This window comes from Chinchilla lanigera, unplaced genomic scaffold (assembly GCF_000276665.1).
Source record: "Chinchilla lanigera isolate Chin_1 unplaced genomic scaffold, ChiLan1.0 scaffold00052, whole genome shotgun sequence".
In the NCBI taxonomy this organism is placed as follows: domain Eukaryota; kingdom Metazoa; phylum Chordata; class Mammalia; order Rodentia; family Chinchillidae; genus Chinchilla; species Chinchilla lanigera.
Window position 1 is genome coordinate 4,248,462 of NW_004955453.1, and position 16,431 is coordinate 4,264,892.

Genomic DNA, 16,431 nt, shown 5'->3' on the forward strand with positions numbered 1-16,431 from the left:
CGAGCCAGGGCCCCCCCGTCTCCTCCTCTCCACGCTCTGCAGCAATGCTCCAGCTTGGCGGCCGGTGGAGCTATGTGGGAGCCTCAGAGCGCCCCCCAAGCGCCCTGATCTACCAAGTGTGGGCACAGCTGTGAGGTCCATGATGCCTGCCCAGGTGGCCGTGGGAGCGGAAGACAGGCCAGCTGGGAGCTTCTGGCCTCCCAGATGCCAGCTGTGGTGTGGGTACAAGGATACAGGCGACAGCCTCGGCCCCAGATGCTGGCAAAACCCGAGGCCTCTGTGCCAGCGCCCCCGAGCACCTCGCCACCAAGGCCGCCCTGGCCTGAGCCCCTGCTCAGGAGTGTGACGTGTTGTCACAGTGACGGAGGATGCTGGACAGAAAGGACAGCTGACAAGCACACCCGCTTCTGGAGTGAATGCGTGAGGGACAAGGACTGGGACGCTCTCCCAGGTGGTGCTAGAAAGATTGGCATCTGCCACAGTATCTGACCCCGGGCCCTGGGATGCCATCGGCAGGTGGAGTGCAGGATTTAGGAGGGACCGGGGAAGGGCCCGTAAAGAGAAGTTACGGGTTAGGGAAGTGCTTCTGAAATGGCTTTTAACTCTTTTATGGGCTGTGTGACCACAGTACAACAAAGAGCTCGTTGATCTTTGGGTAGTCTGGCCTTGAGGACCTGGCTGAACCTCAGTTTTTGAGCTGGCGTGGCCCCCACTCCCTGAGGAGTCACAGCCCCTGCGAGGAAGCCCGGGTGTCCCCAGCGCACGTGAGGTGTGCACATGGCGACCGCAGAGGCCGCTGCGCTCACCCGAGTTCAGCTGCCTGATGATGAATTCTATCTGGCGGATCATTTCGGCGTTCCCTTCTTTGATGAAGCAGCGCAGGATGTCTTCCATGCCCTGCGAGGGGCAGAGAGACCGTGAATTCCGGGGCACTTGGGTGGGAGTCACCTGTCAGGGCACCATCCCATCTAACCCCAAATTATTACTACCACTGTGGGAAGGGACATGTACAGTAAGAATCCCATTTACAACTAAACGTCCTTTTTCTTTTTATAATCCATAGTGACGTTATTCTCTTTCCCGTTGACTACCCTTCCGTGTAAATTCTGCAACAATTAGCAAAAAAGGAAATTACTGTAAAATCTTGCTGCCAACTTTCCCTTAGTTTTGCCGATACGTTGTTTGGGAGGGTGATTTCTTTCCTGTGTATTCCCTGAGTTCGGACACTGCTTTTTGGTTTTTTTAAGGCCAGGTACGGGTTTTGAAAAGTCGACCGATCTGTTTAGGGAAGCGGAGGAACAAACAGAGGCTCCCTTCACACGATCCTCATTCTTTTTCCATCACAGTGACTGCAGGGTCACTGCAGTCTGTGGTCACGCTGTCCCGGTGTGTGGACAGCAGAATTTCCCACACTGGCCGAGAGGGTTGGGGAAATGAGGAGGTAAGACATAACACAGGCCCTCACTCCTCTCCCAGGGGGCTGGAATGGGCAGAAATGGCTGGAGCTAAAGAAGCTTTCTTGACACTTAGAGGGGCCCGCAAGTCTATGATGAGCCCAAAACAGAGGAGGCTGAGGCAGGAGGTGCTGACAGACAGGTCCATCCGGGGACTCCCAAACCCTGATGGAACCACGCCCAAACCCCAAGGAGGGAATTCCTGGTTACTTGAGCCTCTGTGTTCCCAGCCTGTTCCCTCATGTGAAAGATAAGGGCGACCCCTGGGGTGGACGTGGGATTCTGAGAAGGCACGGTATGACCGGGTGCTGGTTATGGAGACCGTACGTCTGTGAAGATCCAAGGCCTGTGCAGCCCACTGCTCATAGCTTATATCTCAAAGCAGCATCAAGTGCGACAGTCGACAGAAGGGAGCTGCTGGGCTGGTGCTGCCGGGTCCGGTAGGGGTTTGTAGCCCAGCTGGTGCCACGGGGATAAAGGAAGTGCCACCTCAGTGACAGCAGGGGGAGAAGAGCGCAGGGTGGGTGACGGGCCTAGAGTCAGAGACCTTTCACAGCGGCAGAGCTGGAAGGGCACACAGAGACCGCGGTGGAGGAGGCTGGTGGAAGGAAGGATCACAAGCCCCCTCGAGCCCAGCTCCCGTGCTGCACTAGAGAGACAGTCCCAGCCGGGATCCGCCTTGGCCCTCCGCTGCCAGCACAGCTGGCTTTGATGTCTCTGTCTCATACACCCACTGCCCCTGACCCTCCGTGTCCCCCAAGGCTAGGGCTGGGGGAAGGTGGGCGTCACCCAGGGCCGGCGGTGGGACCAGCTTCAGTGTGCCCAAGACCCCAGTGACCCCCGGCCAGCAGAGGGACAGCAGTGTCCAGGACGCTGTCGCCACAGGAAAGGAGAGGACAAAGAGCTCATTCAAGCTCCCTGTCTTATCTTTGCTTCCCGTGCATTATTTGCGAGTGATTATCCACTCATATCTTTAAAGATCTTTTTATTCTCATTTACTCTTTCATATAGCTCTAGCTCCACAGTTGCTTGGAAAACACACAATGAACTCCTCTGTAATGAGGATTACTCGGAGACACTTTCTTAACAGAAAACACTCCGGTGAGAAATTCTGCTTATTTTTTAAAACCACATATATTAGGTAATGTTTAATCTAAATGGTAGAAAAAAGAAGCCATAAAAATTACAGCATTTTATCTGGAAGTAGTAGCTTGTCACTTCAGATAATTCTGGCCAAATAAAATTGCCTGGGTAGGCGTGAAGGACAATAACGGGGGCTGGGGACCAGCCACGTGCAGGAAATGGGTATGCAGTGTGCGCAGGTGCAGAGCAACGAGCTCTCGCCCTGTCGCAGCTCTGGCCTGGAGCATCCTCTGTCTGAAGTGCTCGGGACCCAGGGCTTCCGACTTCGGGTTTGGGAACATTAGCACATGCGTAATGAGATACCGTGGGGAGGGGACCCAAGCCCTAACCAGGAGTCACTCGTGCGGGATTCACACACACCTCACACACAGCCTCAAGGTAACCTTATGTAACACTGGTCGTAATTTTGTGCGTGAAGCAAAGTTTCATGATGCAGAATTTTCACTTGCAGCTTCGAGTGGGTGTGCTCACAAGGTTTTGGATTCTGAGCATTTCAGATTCTTGCATGTGGGGACGCTCGGCCTGTAAGCACTCAGAAGACCGTGTGTGTGTTACAGTGGTTACAGAGAAATCTATCGATCCAGAATTCTCACTGCATCCAGGTAGGGGATGTGGCTCAGTGGCAGAGCCCTTGCCTAGCATTGTGAGGCCTTGGGTTCCATCCCCAGAGAGAAGGAAGGAAAGAAGGAAGAAAGGAAGGAAAGAAGGACGGAAAAGAGAAGGAAAGGAAAGGGGAAACAAGGGAAAAGAAAAGAGGAAAGAAAGACAGAAGCACAGGCAGGGAGTCCTGGCCACATGGGCCAGGCAGTCGTGCTGGCAGGGGTGCCAGGTCCCCTCTACATCTCAATGTCACCAGCAACAGAATGGGCACAAGCATGGCCCCTCCTTGAGAGTCCCCTGAGGGGACCGAGGGGCTAAAGCACCTGTCACAGTTCCCGACACGGGGTGTGGGGGACACACAGTCCTCCAGTCTCTACCCCACACCCATCCACACGCAGTAGCTCATCCCTCCCACACTCTGCTGTGAGCCAGCAGAGCAGTTGGCACTCCTGTCACTGCAGGCTTTCCAGGAACAAGTTCCCCTTAGAAATGCAGATACCAGGTAGATGCAAACATTTCCCTCCATTAGGAAAGTATACAGGCTTTCTGCAGGAAATGTATAAGCTACATACAAGAAAAGAACAAGAATCTCTCACAGGCCCCTATCTACAGGTAACTGAACATTCTGAGGAATCTCCTTCCTGTATGAGGACTGTTCTACATCGAGGAGATCACGCTCACAACATAGTGCTATGCTGTAATTTATGTGTCAGGAAAACAATTTACAAAACAGTCTCAGCTACTGTGACTGCAGTGACAATAGCAGCAGCTGAGAACGTGCATGAGTGCTGGTGCATGTCAGACGCACACTCTGGTGCTGCGCTAATCCCCACTGCACGCGTGGAAAATGGGCCGGGCGAGAGGTTAAACCAGGAGCCCTGAGTCAGAGAACCAGGCCTAGAAGAATAAGATTCGAATGCAGCCTCGGGCTCTTAACTACCTCTCCTTTCCTCTTCTCCAACTTCCTCATCCCCTAAAGCCGGGCACTCAGGCTGTGCCCCGTTTTCCGCTGTACCCAGGACCGCTGTAACAAGCACATGATGCAGAGAGCTTTGGTCTGCTGTGTGTGGGGCTCCAGGAGCAGAATTACCAGGCAAAAATGGGACTACCTTTTGAGGATTATTATTACTGAAACTGGTTTCTCAAAATGCTGCGCCCAATTAATCCTCTTAGAAAAATTCCCACTTGGATTTGGCCAGGCCTGTCCCGAGCGGGACCGTGAACCCCAGCAAGCAGCCCCAGCCCTGCCACAGAACTGCTTTTAATCCTCATCTTCACCCTGTGCTCGGTTCCCGGCAGCAGCCAGAGCCCAGCAGCAGCCTCCAGCACAGTGGGGAGTGGGCACCCAGCCCAAACGCTGGCGGAGACGCACCTGGGGCAGCCCGTGATTCAGAGTGGGCAGCCGAGGATACGGGCAGGTGGGGGACCCTCTTTTGGTTAGGGGCACAGCATGGGGAGAGTGAGACAGAGACCCTGACTTGGCAGGTGGTAGCTGTGGGCCATGTCACCATCGCGGGCGGGTGGAACACCCCCTCTCTGGCAGAGCACATGGTCTGCTCCGGCCATGTGCACGCCGGGGTCGTGGTCCCGATGCCAGGAAGGTGCCCAGGCAGGCTGGCTGCGGGAGCTGGTTGGCTCAGGGCAGTGCCATGCAGCTGCCTCTCTTCCCCAGCCCCATGGCCTCAGGGGTCTCACTTCCCTTTTCCTCCCCCACTTTTTTTGGTAAAACCAGGATAGCTGGGTGTGGTGGTGCACACCTGTCATCCCAGCATTCAGGAGGCCAAGGCAGAAGGATTTTTATGAATTAGAGGCCAGCCTGGGCTACAGCGTGAGTCCAAGGTCAGCCTGGAATATATAGCAAGATCAGAGAAACCAAAAAACCAAAAGGCTAAAACACACACACACACACACACAGAGTATAAAAGCATTTGGAATTAACTTTGAATGAATGTTCTGTCACTTTCCATAAACACACAAATGTTTTGCCCAGTTACAAGCTCAGAGTTCTTACATTCTTATGACATTCTGCTTTTGTTGTGTGTTTTTGAGACAGGGTCTCACTATGCATTTCAGGCTGGCCTTGAACTCACTGTGTAGCCCAGGCTGGCCTCAAACTCAGTGATCCTCCTGCCTCAGCCTCTTGAGTGCTGGGATTACAGGCATGTGCCACCACACCCGGCTGATACATTCTGCTTTTATCCCTCATTTGATAATAAAAATTTCCATACTACCTCATCACCTTCAATAGCTATTCATATTTTGAGCAAAAGAACTGTAATTGCATGAGCAGGTCCTCTCTCCCTGGGCACTGCGGCTCCTTCTGTGTTCACTGCTGTGGAGCAGCAGCCCGGGCACCGCCACGCACCGGGCTCCTGTCTGCGCCCGCAGCCACAGGGATGCCCGCGTCCAGGATGGGCGTGCCTGGGGCTCTGCAGGGCCGTGCGGCCCTTGGCCCAGATCCAGTGAGCTAACTGTACGACACAGGCGGAAGCCTGCCCTTGGGCTTTTGTCTGTGTGATCCCAGTTTTCTTTTCAAAGTAAAAAACTGCTGCCGGGCGTGGTGGCAACGCCTGCAGTTCCGGCGAGGCCAGCCTGGCTACACAGCAAGACCCTATCCTGAAAAAACAAAAAACAACAACAACAAAAGACTGTGGTTGAATGAATTCAATTCTAAAAAATAACCAAATATATTAAGTAAAAAATTTCTGTGCTACGTGTATGTTTGTCACCAAGTTTCATAACTATCATTTAGCCTCCCTTCTCGGGCCTCCTTCTGGCCCTCCTGCGGCACAGATGCCCGACCTTGGGCACTGTGGGCAATGAGGCTGCGCCCTCTGCCTCCTTCTGGCCCGGGTGGTGGCCTGGGCCATCCCCACCCCACTCTCGACCTCCATCTCTCCTTACGTGGTCCCTGCCCGCTGGCTTCCCCGGCCCTGGGCCAGTATGTCTCCTTCCTGCTGCCTTTCACTGTGAGTGTGTGTGTGTGCGCGTGTGTGCGTGTGCATCTGTGTGCGACTGAGCACGGAGCCCAGGGCCTCACAAGCACTAGGCAAGTGCTCTGCCGCTGAGCCGCACCCGGGCCCTCTCCGGAGCACCACGTCACCTCCGCCCTCCTTTCGTTCCCCCTCAGCCTGCATGCCACGTGCAGAGCTGAACTGAGTTTCTTTTTCCCTGTCCTGTACAGAAAAAAGCAGATTTGGGTTTAAATGAAGTTCAGTCGGCACGGTTGCACAGAACGGTTTTTAAACGAACCTCTCTCTCTGGTATGAGTGATGACGTAATTCTGCATGAACAAGGAGAAGATGCAGTAATTTTTCTAAGCAGGCAAACAGAATGGGAAGAATGTCTTGTTTGGTCTCAAGCTGAATTTAGCCCGCGGTTTTGAGTGTGGAAATGCATTTCATCCTTCTGCCTTAAATGCGTGTACCTGAATACCAGTGTGTACACCGTTACCCCGGCTTCACACGGTGTAAGGAGAAAGGACCAAGCCTTAGCGGCTTTGCTGATAGATCAAGAGACATCTGTTCTCTCAACTAAGACACGAAGCACCTGACACACACGCTCTGCTTCAAACACAAGCACTAGCATAAATGCATGAATCAGTGAGCTCACACTGTATTAAGCAACCCACATACCAGGAGGTTTACAATCTCTGCAGCTTGTCTGAGCTGTTTGGCTGTTAGCAGCATGTCTACAACTCCACAAAAACTAAACCTGCTAAAAATGTTCTAACACCGGGGTTCTTAATCATTTAGAATTCAGGGATTCCCTCGGGATTCTGATAAAAGCTACAGGCCCTCTCCCAGAAAGTAGTGAACACGGATGGTGCAGTGTCAAAGAGTCCGTGAGCTACACGAGGAGCCCGGTCCGCAGAGTCCAGTCCCAGCAGCCCCAGCTCCCGTGGCTCTAAGCCATGGCACGATGGGCTGACGGGAGTCCCCGCGTGGCTCAGCACATTTTCCTGTCTCTCTCCCTTCCTTCCTTTCTTCCCTTCCTCTTTCGTTATGACACTGGGGATTGAAGGCAGGGCCTTTGCACTGAGCTCCATCCCCAGCCCCTTCTGTTTTCAGACAGAGTCTTACTTAGTTCTCCAGGCTAGCCTTGAACTTGCAGCTCTCCTGCCTCAGCCTCCTGAGAAGTTGGGGTTATCAGTTCGTTTCCTTACCATCGCTCTGGCCTCTTCCCGGATGGACGGGATGGAAAGGATGCTGTACAGAGCTCCATTCACATATGGCTGTATCTATCAGGGGAGGGAAAAACCAGTCATCGGCAAGTTTTCAAATACTGCAAACTCAATCAGCCAGCACCAGCACTAGCCAGGAGGAGAGCGGGCATCACAGCCCAGCCGCACTCAGGGAGCAACGCTTTTAAGTGGCCCAGGCCGCCACCTGGCATTCCAGAGACAGCTACCACTAAGTCCCAAGCCAAACCATCTCTGCCTCGGAACCCCACTCCTCGGCTTTCGGGGCTCGGCCTTCCTGATCTCATCTGACAGGAGCGGCCCCTCCCACACCGCCTGCTCTCCTGTGCAGATGGCGCCTGGCGCTGCGGCCGCCTCCACTCCCAAGCCCACCGCCTCTGATGGTCACTTTTAGTCCGGCCAGCACATCCTGGGCCCCATTTCCTCACTATTCAAGGGGCTCGCAGCACAGTGCCGGCGCCTGCGCGGATCCTTGGCTTCTCACGTGGGCGCTAGGTCCCCACCCACCTGGGGCCCAGGACCCCAGCACGTGGGAGCACAGGGCGGTGCGTGGCTGGGCGTGCTGACGCAGCCCCTTTCCGTGCGCTGTACACTGTACCAGGCACCGTGAGGGACCCAGGCCCTGTGCCCTCCTCCCCTGGCCAGCGCTGGGCTTTACTGTCACTGCCAGTGTTTGAAACCCTAAGAGGGCGTCCTGTACGCACTCCATTTCCATCCCCTGGACCGAGAGTGCAAGCAAGCACCTTTCCACATTCCCCCCACCCACACGGCACAGAAGCAGTCTCTTCATACCGTGTCCTTTTGCTGTGGTTTGACTTTTACTCATCAATTTATAGGGGCTTTCTATTTATTAAGCATATCACATTTTTGTCACACATGCACATTTTTTCTCAGAGTAAAATCAGTTGTTTGATTTTGATTTATTATTTTTCTATGTGACAGGGTCTCACTAGGTAGTTCAGGCTGGGCTGGAACTCATTATGTAGTCCAGGCTGGCTTCAAACTCAAAGCAGTCCTCCTGCCTCAGCCTCCTGAATGCTGGGGTTACAGGCGTGCATGACCATACCTGGCTCTATGGACTTTGATGGTGGCATCTTTTTCCATACAAGAAGATTTTAATGAGCATAGATGCAAATAAGAGTATACTTGGGCTTTGGGGTGGTCGAGCCTGGCTGTGCCACGCACTGTGACCGCCACCTACCGTCCACTCACCGCGGAAGCCAGGGCAAGCCGCTGCTGGGCAGCAGGAAATCAGCTGTGAACGAGGTGGTGGGGCACAGCTGTGTGCTCGGGATGAGAGCGGATGTGTGGGGACCCCACTGCTCCCCGGGGAACCCAGCAGCCCCAAGGTGACGCTGCAGTGGCCCATCTGTCAGAATAGGTCCCACTACGGCGTCTGTAAGGAGCCCAGGCTCTGCCTATTAGACTCTGCCCACTGGCTTACCTGCACCTCTGCTTTATACTGAAAGGGCTTCGGGCCCATACGTCAGAAAATTAGAAAATAGCACCAGGTATGGGTGCAAAAGCAAAAGCAAGTTCAGCCAATCCTGAGGTGCCTGGCAGTACCCTGTGACCTGGGGGTTCAGTCCAGGGCCTTTGTACTGAGCTGTGTCCCCAGCCATTTTCGTTTCCTTTTGAGGGGGCAGTGAGGGCCAGGGCTTCACTAGGTTGCTGGGCTAGCCCAGGCTGGGCTCCAACTTGCCACCCTCCTGCCTCATCTTCCCCAGAGCGGGGATTACGGGCGTGCGCCCCAGGCCTGCTGTGCTGGACCGTTCAGGCCCCAGGCGTCACAGGGAGACTGGACGCACTGGGGGTGGGGCGTCAGTGCTGGGTGCAGCGAAGCCGGGAGGGCGACAGAAGAGCGAGGCCCAGCGGGAGCTGCCCAAGCACTCCCCACTCCCAAGTTCCGAAGGCTCAGAGATGACCAAGGCCCCGACCTCGCTCGCAGGGGACAGGGAACCCGGGCCAGCCCCTGACCGCCCGCCCGAGAGCCCGCAAGCTCCGTGTCCCTGCCGCTGCCCCAAGGCGCTGCCCGTGCTGCCAGCACCCCGTACCTCGTGGTTCTCGTGGCCGAGGAGATCCGAAAGCACTTTGAGTACCAGGCCCGCCACCCGGGCACACACGTTCTTCCCTGTGGGGACAAAGGGTGGCGTCAGTGCACAAGCAGTTTACAGACAGGTCGGGCTGACCACAAATTGTGGCATCTCCGTGACCGTGGCCTAAGACAGGGAATCCTGCTGTGCCCTCAGAGGCTGCCTGGGGGCGCTGTTCCTGCAGGGTGTCACCTACTACAGAGCGTGGTCCTGTCCAAGGACACAAACGTCACACCGCTCTCACAATCCCAAACACCATCCCCATCCCGCAGGTTCCGGAGGTAATGGAGACAAGCCGATCACAGCCTAGTAAGCGGTTTGAACCCTGGGGCTTCAGGCCTAGGCTCCCAGAAGAATGAGCTAACTGTCGTTTACTCAGTCAACACACTGGCAGGCAGCTCAGAGGAAAAACAGTCAGAGGCACAGCGCTTCCGCCCAGGGCCCCCAGTGCTCCCGTCTCCCGCCCTGCAGCCTGGCACCTCTAGTAACAAAGCCCCTCTGTCCCCAGGAATGCTAAGGCGGCTGCCTCTGCCCAGACAGGGAGGGGGCCTGTGACGCCCGTGTGAGAACTCCAGGACCCAGGAGGGCGGGGCAGCGATCACCGGCAGGAAGTGTGGCACAGTGTCACTGCTACTGCCACCAGCCTAGCCCTGGAGAATGCTGGGGACACAGTTCTTGCCTCAGGGTTTTAAAATTTTTTTTTTTTTTTGAGGTAGGGTCTCACTATGTAGCCCAGGCTGGCCTCAAACTTGCAGTGATCCTCCTGCCTCAGCTTCCTGAGTGCTGGGATTACAAGCGGATGCCCAGCCAACTTCCTAACTTTGAACAAGGAAGATGAAAGAAGATGAGAAAGAGCTGAATTCCTACTTCCTGTTGGGGCCTGTAGGTGCAGAAACATTTCTCTCAAGGCCAGAATAGCATTTGGGTCCGGGGCCTCTAGCAAGTTGGCAACGCCCCACCTCCCAGGGCTGCTTCTGAGGGCCCCACCCTAGCCAGGCCCACTCGGTCCCTGGTCCCTGTCCCCGCACGGACCTGCGCTGCGGAGGCACAGGTTCATGAGCAAGGCCACCGCGTACTCCAGGGTGTAGTCGGACAGGCAGTCGGGCTCCCTCAGCGTGTCGATCAGCCAGAAGACGAGGCCGTCCCGGATCATCGCTGTCTGCAGCGGGCGCCTAGGATGACAGGACTGGTGAGCTGAAGCCACCCAGGGGCTCCTCTCCCAAGGGGGCGCGGCCACGCGGCCACGCGGCCACATCACAGAAGGGGACAAACGGCAGATCGGGACTCTGAGCATGGTTTTCCTGCTTAACCCATGCAACTGTAGCTCCAAAGATCCGCTGCCGTTCAGGGATGTGATGAGGAGGCCAACACAGCTCTGTGGGCTTGAACCACCGGTGGTGCCTGCACGACTGTCCCACCAGGGGGCTTATAGACCCGACGGGACTGTGCCACGACACCCCATGGGACAGTCATGCAGGTACGGGTGCTTCAGAACGGCCAGGCAGTGAGAGAAACGGCAGCCCCACCATGAATGCGTTAAAGGAAGATGAGGCTTAGGCTTTGGAAGCTTCCTTTTTCATATTTAGAATTAGCAGGGCATTATTCCAGGAACTGAATGGATATTTAGCTTGCCATGCGGCACATGCCTATAACCTCCAGCACTTGGGAGGCTGAGGCGGGAAGATCACCAGGAGTTTGAGGCCACCCTGGCTACATTGTGGGTTCAAGGCCAGCCTGCACTACATAGGAAGACTCTATCTTGAAAAAAAAAAACTGAATGGGTATGTATTGATAACTTTTGGTCTACTTAACCCAGGAAATAGGCCCATTGAAACACTTCTTTGAAAAATAATTTTTATTTAAACTATAATCTATAAGCTTTAGGCACTATAAGCTATATAAAAATAAATTTTAAAAAAGAGCAAAAGGACAGATCGTTTGCCAGGTGTAGCGGCTCATAGCTGTAATCCCAGTACTCTGGGAGGCTGAAGCAGTAGGGTCACAAGTTCAAGCCCAGCCCAATCAACTTGGTGTTTTCGACCCTATCTCAGAATAAAAACTTTAAAAAGCACTGGGGATGTAGCTCTGTGTGAAGCCCCCGGCTTCCATTTCTAGTAAAGTTAGAAAAAACCAAAACACCCAAAAAACCAACTTAAAACCCCAAATGTCCATCAGCCGATGAGACGACGCATAAGCCGCGGCACGCGCGGAGAACAGATGGCTACGGGGTAACACAGAGGCGCAAACACCGACAGGGCCACGACAGGAGGGGCCGGGGACACCTCACTAGATGAGAGAAGCCGGTGTGGAAGAACTTGCTCTGAGTGACTGCAGGGATAGTGCCACGGCCCCCGGGATGGGCTGGGAGGCGGACTCAAGGCTCTTCCTGTGGTGACAGAAATGCTCTCAATGCCCTCAAATGAGGCCGTGGTGATGGGTGGCGGCTCTGCTACTGCGTGGCAATTCCTGTCTCACCCAGGTAAGCTCCAGGGCTCATGGAAGTAACGGGGCCTCAACAGGGTTCTGGGGGACAGAGGCCGCCTCCAGTGGCTGCTCTTGAAGAGTCTGATGTGGAGCTCCCAGGTCACACTGGGCCCCGGCTGAGACGGCAGTGGGCTGTGGGGGTGCAGGTAGACGGGGACGGGGCCCTGTCCCTGACCCCACGGGGCAACCTAAGGCTGCTCTCGGGCGCAGACACTGCCCGGCACGTGGCTGGCACCGGCAGAGCCCAGTGGCGCCCTCCGGCTCTCCCTCAGACACCAAGGGAAAAGTCACTGCCTGCCTCCCAGGGAGCAATGGAGCCCAACAAGCTGCCCAAACCGCAGCCTGATTCCGCGTGAGCAGGGCGACCCTTGGCCCGGTTGTCACCTGAGGCTGAACTTCTGCAGGGCCCCGAGCACATTCTCGCGGGTGACCACGTCCTTGTCCTCCTCCTTCAGCCTGCCCTCCAGCAGCCGCAGCACCTGCATGTTCTGGGCCAGGTAGAGGCGACCTAAGGACACACCAGAGGGGACGGGAGAGCCGGGCAGGATGGGTCTGGTTTGCTCCAGTACTGAGGAAAACTGGACATGAGACACCGAAAGGCACAGGCTGATCATGTCAGAAAAGAAGCCATGGGCGTGGCGGTGCACACCTGTAATCCTAGTGCTCGGGAGGCTGAGGCAGGAGGATTACTCCAAGTTCCAGGCCAGTGTGGCCTGTGGCCTAAATAGTGGGTTCAAGGCCAGTCTGAACTACATAGTGAGACCCTATCTAGAAATAAATAAATATTTAAAAAAATAAAAAGAGCTCAAACAAACAGGAACTTGGGGTGGATCACCCCACTGTGTGAAATTATGAATTCACTCAAGGTGGCGTGGTGTTTGGGGGAACTGTCTAGGCCTTTGTTCTGAGAGCTTGTCCTGTATTAGAGGAACTAGTGCTGCGTCGATTGGAATTAGCCTTTGTTGTTTTGCCAACCTTACCTTCCTTTAAGTAGAAGACAGAAAGAGTATTACCTGTTACAGGCTCGAAAGAAATCTAAACAGTACTGTTGTAAAATCAGAAAGCTTAATAAAACAGAAGGCCTGTAAAATAAGCTCCAAAGGCTACAAATTTCGCTCTGAAAGAAGCAATGACAAGAACTGATCTTCACAAGAGACTTTAGATGAATTAAATAAGAATAAAGTTAGAAATCTATCCTTTTTTGTGGGGTCAGGTGGTACTGGGGCTTGATCCCAGGGTTTTCACACTGAGCCAAATCCTCAGATCTTTTTGTTTTTTTATTTTTTGAGTCAGGGTCTTGTTAACTGCCCAGGCGGGACTAGAACCGGTGATCCTCCTGCCTCAACCTCCCACACAGCTGGGATTATGGGCTGTGCCACGATGCTGAGTGGAACCATATCACCTCTGAGAAACGTGGGGAGAAGGTTCCTTTTCAGAGCTGAAGGCTCCCTAGGCCCTCTCCGTCCCCAAGGGAAAGCGCTCACCTTCGGCTAGAGAAGCCACGGCGTTGACCAGTCGGGCCATGTACTGCCGGACCACCTCGCTCTTGGAGTGCAGCAGCTGCAGCACACTCCTCTGTGGGGACACAGGGACAGACGCAGAGTGAGGGGGCGGGGGCCAGGCCTCCCGCGGCTCGGCTTATTCTCTTCTGCACCTGAACTCAGCCCGGAGTACACAGACCAAAGCATCACGGTGCCGGGAAGTCTCGATTTCCCACTGGTATCTGACAGACTTGGCAGAGAGAACCCATCTGGACTCCTCAAGAAGATGAGTTGAGGACACAATGCAGTGACACACAGGAGGTGACTCCCAGGTGACAGCAGCAGCGTCCACGGCACATCCGACTGCCCCTCCTCACCTCGGCAACACCACAGGGAAGGGTTTAGAAAAGGACGCTGTTCCCAGGGGTGGAAGGGAAGCGCACGGTTCCTGAAGCAGAGCTGAGTCCCGGGTGCCGCCCTGACAGCGCAGGGCACAGGGGGCTGCCTGGTCTCTAGCAGCCACCCTGCTCTGCAGAAGCGGCTGGGAGCAGGGGGGTGGCGCAGGTCTGTCGGCCATGCAGGGGTCTCTAGGCTGGTTAGATTTTCTGCAAAGCCTCACTAGAAAGAGTTAAAACTTGGCTAAAGAGAGCCATTAGGAGGACAGGTGCATTAACCAAAGCAGCCGCCCCTCCCCACCTCCAGGAAATCGCAGAGGAGACAAGGGGAGGCCACTTAAAAGCAAACTCCTATTTAGTTCGCAGGCACATTCCCACTCCAGGCCACTGTATTGCTTAATCACTCTTGTTACTTAATCACTAACTCCAAGACAGCTTGCATGCAAGGCTCCTCCTAAACCAACCTATAAATCCCAGAGATAAGGCCCTGACAAGACAAGCCAAAAGCCCACCTAGGAATGTGCAGATTAGGGTCCTCTGGGATCCATCTGCAACAGTCCGGACAGCCAATCAGGTTGTGACAAGTTGCCAATTTGGAACTGGGAGGGAGGGTCTTTATCTCTTGAAAAAAGGAAGCTGGGTCAAAGGCCCTCAGGTATCCTATCCATCTTGGGGCCCCTTAGCCTCATCTTTCAGAAGTAGCCTCTGTCTTCCGTCTTTTTCTCCCTTACAAATAAAGTATCTTCCCTTGTTTTAAACTTCATTCCTTTAATTCATTACTGGTGCTGAGTTTATGATCCCCATTGGCTGTGGAGCAGCAGTGTGCACCCCAAGATATGACAGGTATTCAAAATGGCCATACTTCCAAAACTGATATACAGATTTAACACAATCCCAATCAAAATACCAATACCCTTAGAGAACTACAGAAAATAATGCTAAAACTCATATGGAACCTGAAGAGACTTAGGATAGCAAAAGCAATCCTGGGCAACAAGAGCAAGGTAGGAGGAATCACAATTCCAGACTTCAAGTTATACTACAAAGCTTCAGTGACACAAACAGCATGGCACCAGCAACAAAACAAGACAAAAAACCAGACATGTGGATCAGTGGAACAAAATAGAGGACACAGGTACAATCCAAATGCATTCAGCTATATGATCTTTGACAAAAGGGCCAGCAAGTTACACTGTAGGAAAGACAGCCTCTTTAACAACTGGCTGGGACCACTGGCTGGCTGCTTGCTGGAGATTGAATCTAGACCCGTATCTCCCACCATGTCCTAACCTAAAATTAGAGTGGATCAAAGATCTAAATATTAAAGCAGAACAATCTGCTGGCAGATAAAACAGGTAACTCTTGAAATAGATGCAGGCAAGGATTTTCTGAGCAGAACTCCAGTTGCACAAGAGCTAACACCAAGAATCAGCAAACAGGATCACAGCAAATTCAAAAGCTTCCGCACAGCAAAGGAAAGAACAGAGTGAAAAGCCAAGCTACAGAATGGAAAAGAATGTTTGCCAGCTAGAGAGGACTAGTACCTAGAATATACAATGAACTGAAAAATCAGACTTCCCCAAATAAAAAACCCAGTAAAAGAGTGGGCAACTGAAATGAACTAACCCTTCTCAGAAGAAGTACAAATGCCCAGTAAGTACCTGAGAAAATGTCCAACAGCTCTGGCCATTAAGGAAATGCAAATTAAAATGACACTGAGACTGTGTCTTACTCCAGAAAGAACGGCCACGATCAGAAAATCAGGAAACAACATAGGCTGGCGAGACAGCAGGGGGAGAATGAAGCCTTCTACATTGTTGCTGGGAATGTAAACTAGAGCACATACCATAGAAATCAGTACCCAGATCCCTCAAAAAACTGAAACAAGAAATTCCATTCAACCCAGTTAGTCCCCTTGTAGGTATCTTTCTGAAAGAGTTAAAGTCACCCTATTACAGGGATCCATCCATGTTTATAGCAGCACAATTCATAATAGCAAAATCTTGGAAGCCCCCTCTTTGTCCATCAAGAGACGAATGGGGGCTGGGGATTTAGCTCAGCGGCAAAAGCGCCTGCCTGGCAAGCGCAAGGTCATGAGTTCGGTTCCCGGTACCGGAGAAAAACTAAGAAAAAGAACAGGGGCTGGGGATTTAGCTCAGCGGCAAAAGCGCCTGCCTGGCAAGCGCAAGGTCGTGAGTTCGGTTCCCGGTACCGGAGAAAAACTAAGAAAAAAAAAAAAAAAAAAGAAACTATATTCGTAGTTAAAAAACCCTCTGGGGCCTGGGAGTGTACCTTAGCGTGCTTGAGACCCTGAATTCAACCATCAGCACCAAAAATACAAAACAAAACCTTTGAAAAGGAACTCTCTGGGCCCTGGCAGTTTCACTAGCAAACACCAACAAACATGTAAAGAGAAATAACACTAATTCTATAGAATCTCTTCCAGAAAATAGAAGAAAGAACTAACTCATTGTCTGAGGCCAGCATGAACCTGATATCAACACCAGGCAAAAACAGTACAAGAAGAAAAATGAACCATAAAGCCAGGCATGGTGGTGCACGCCTGTAATCCCAGCACTC

The 16,431-nt window shown here is 53.3% G+C and overlaps 1 protein-coding gene across 14 annotated transcripts in view; it reads right to left on the reverse strand.

Annotated features, from left to right (window-relative positions):
* The window catches only part of Armc9 (armadillo repeat containing 9), a 92,009-nt gene that overhangs the window by 45,922 nt on the left and 29,656 nt on the right, over positions 1-16,431 (reverse strand). For all 14 annotated transcript variants that reach the window (XR_001236179.1, XM_013519884.1, XM_005395397.2 and 11 more), the window contains exons 13-18: positions 13,460-13,550; positions 12,360-12,483; positions 10,524-10,663; positions 9,453-9,529; positions 7,363-7,437; positions 807-897 (exon numbers count right to left, since the gene is read on the reverse strand). Coding sequence is in view for 13 of the 14 variants with exons in the window: in XM_013519884.1 (XP_013375338.1) it covers positions 807-897; positions 7,363-7,437; positions 9,453-9,529; positions 10,524-10,663; positions 12,360-12,483; positions 13,460-13,550 (598 nt within the window). In the remaining variant the exon portion in view is untranslated. The remainder of the gene's footprint in view (positions 1-806; positions 898-7,362; positions 7,438-9,452; positions 9,530-10,523; positions 10,664-12,359; positions 12,484-13,459; positions 13,551-16,431) is intronic.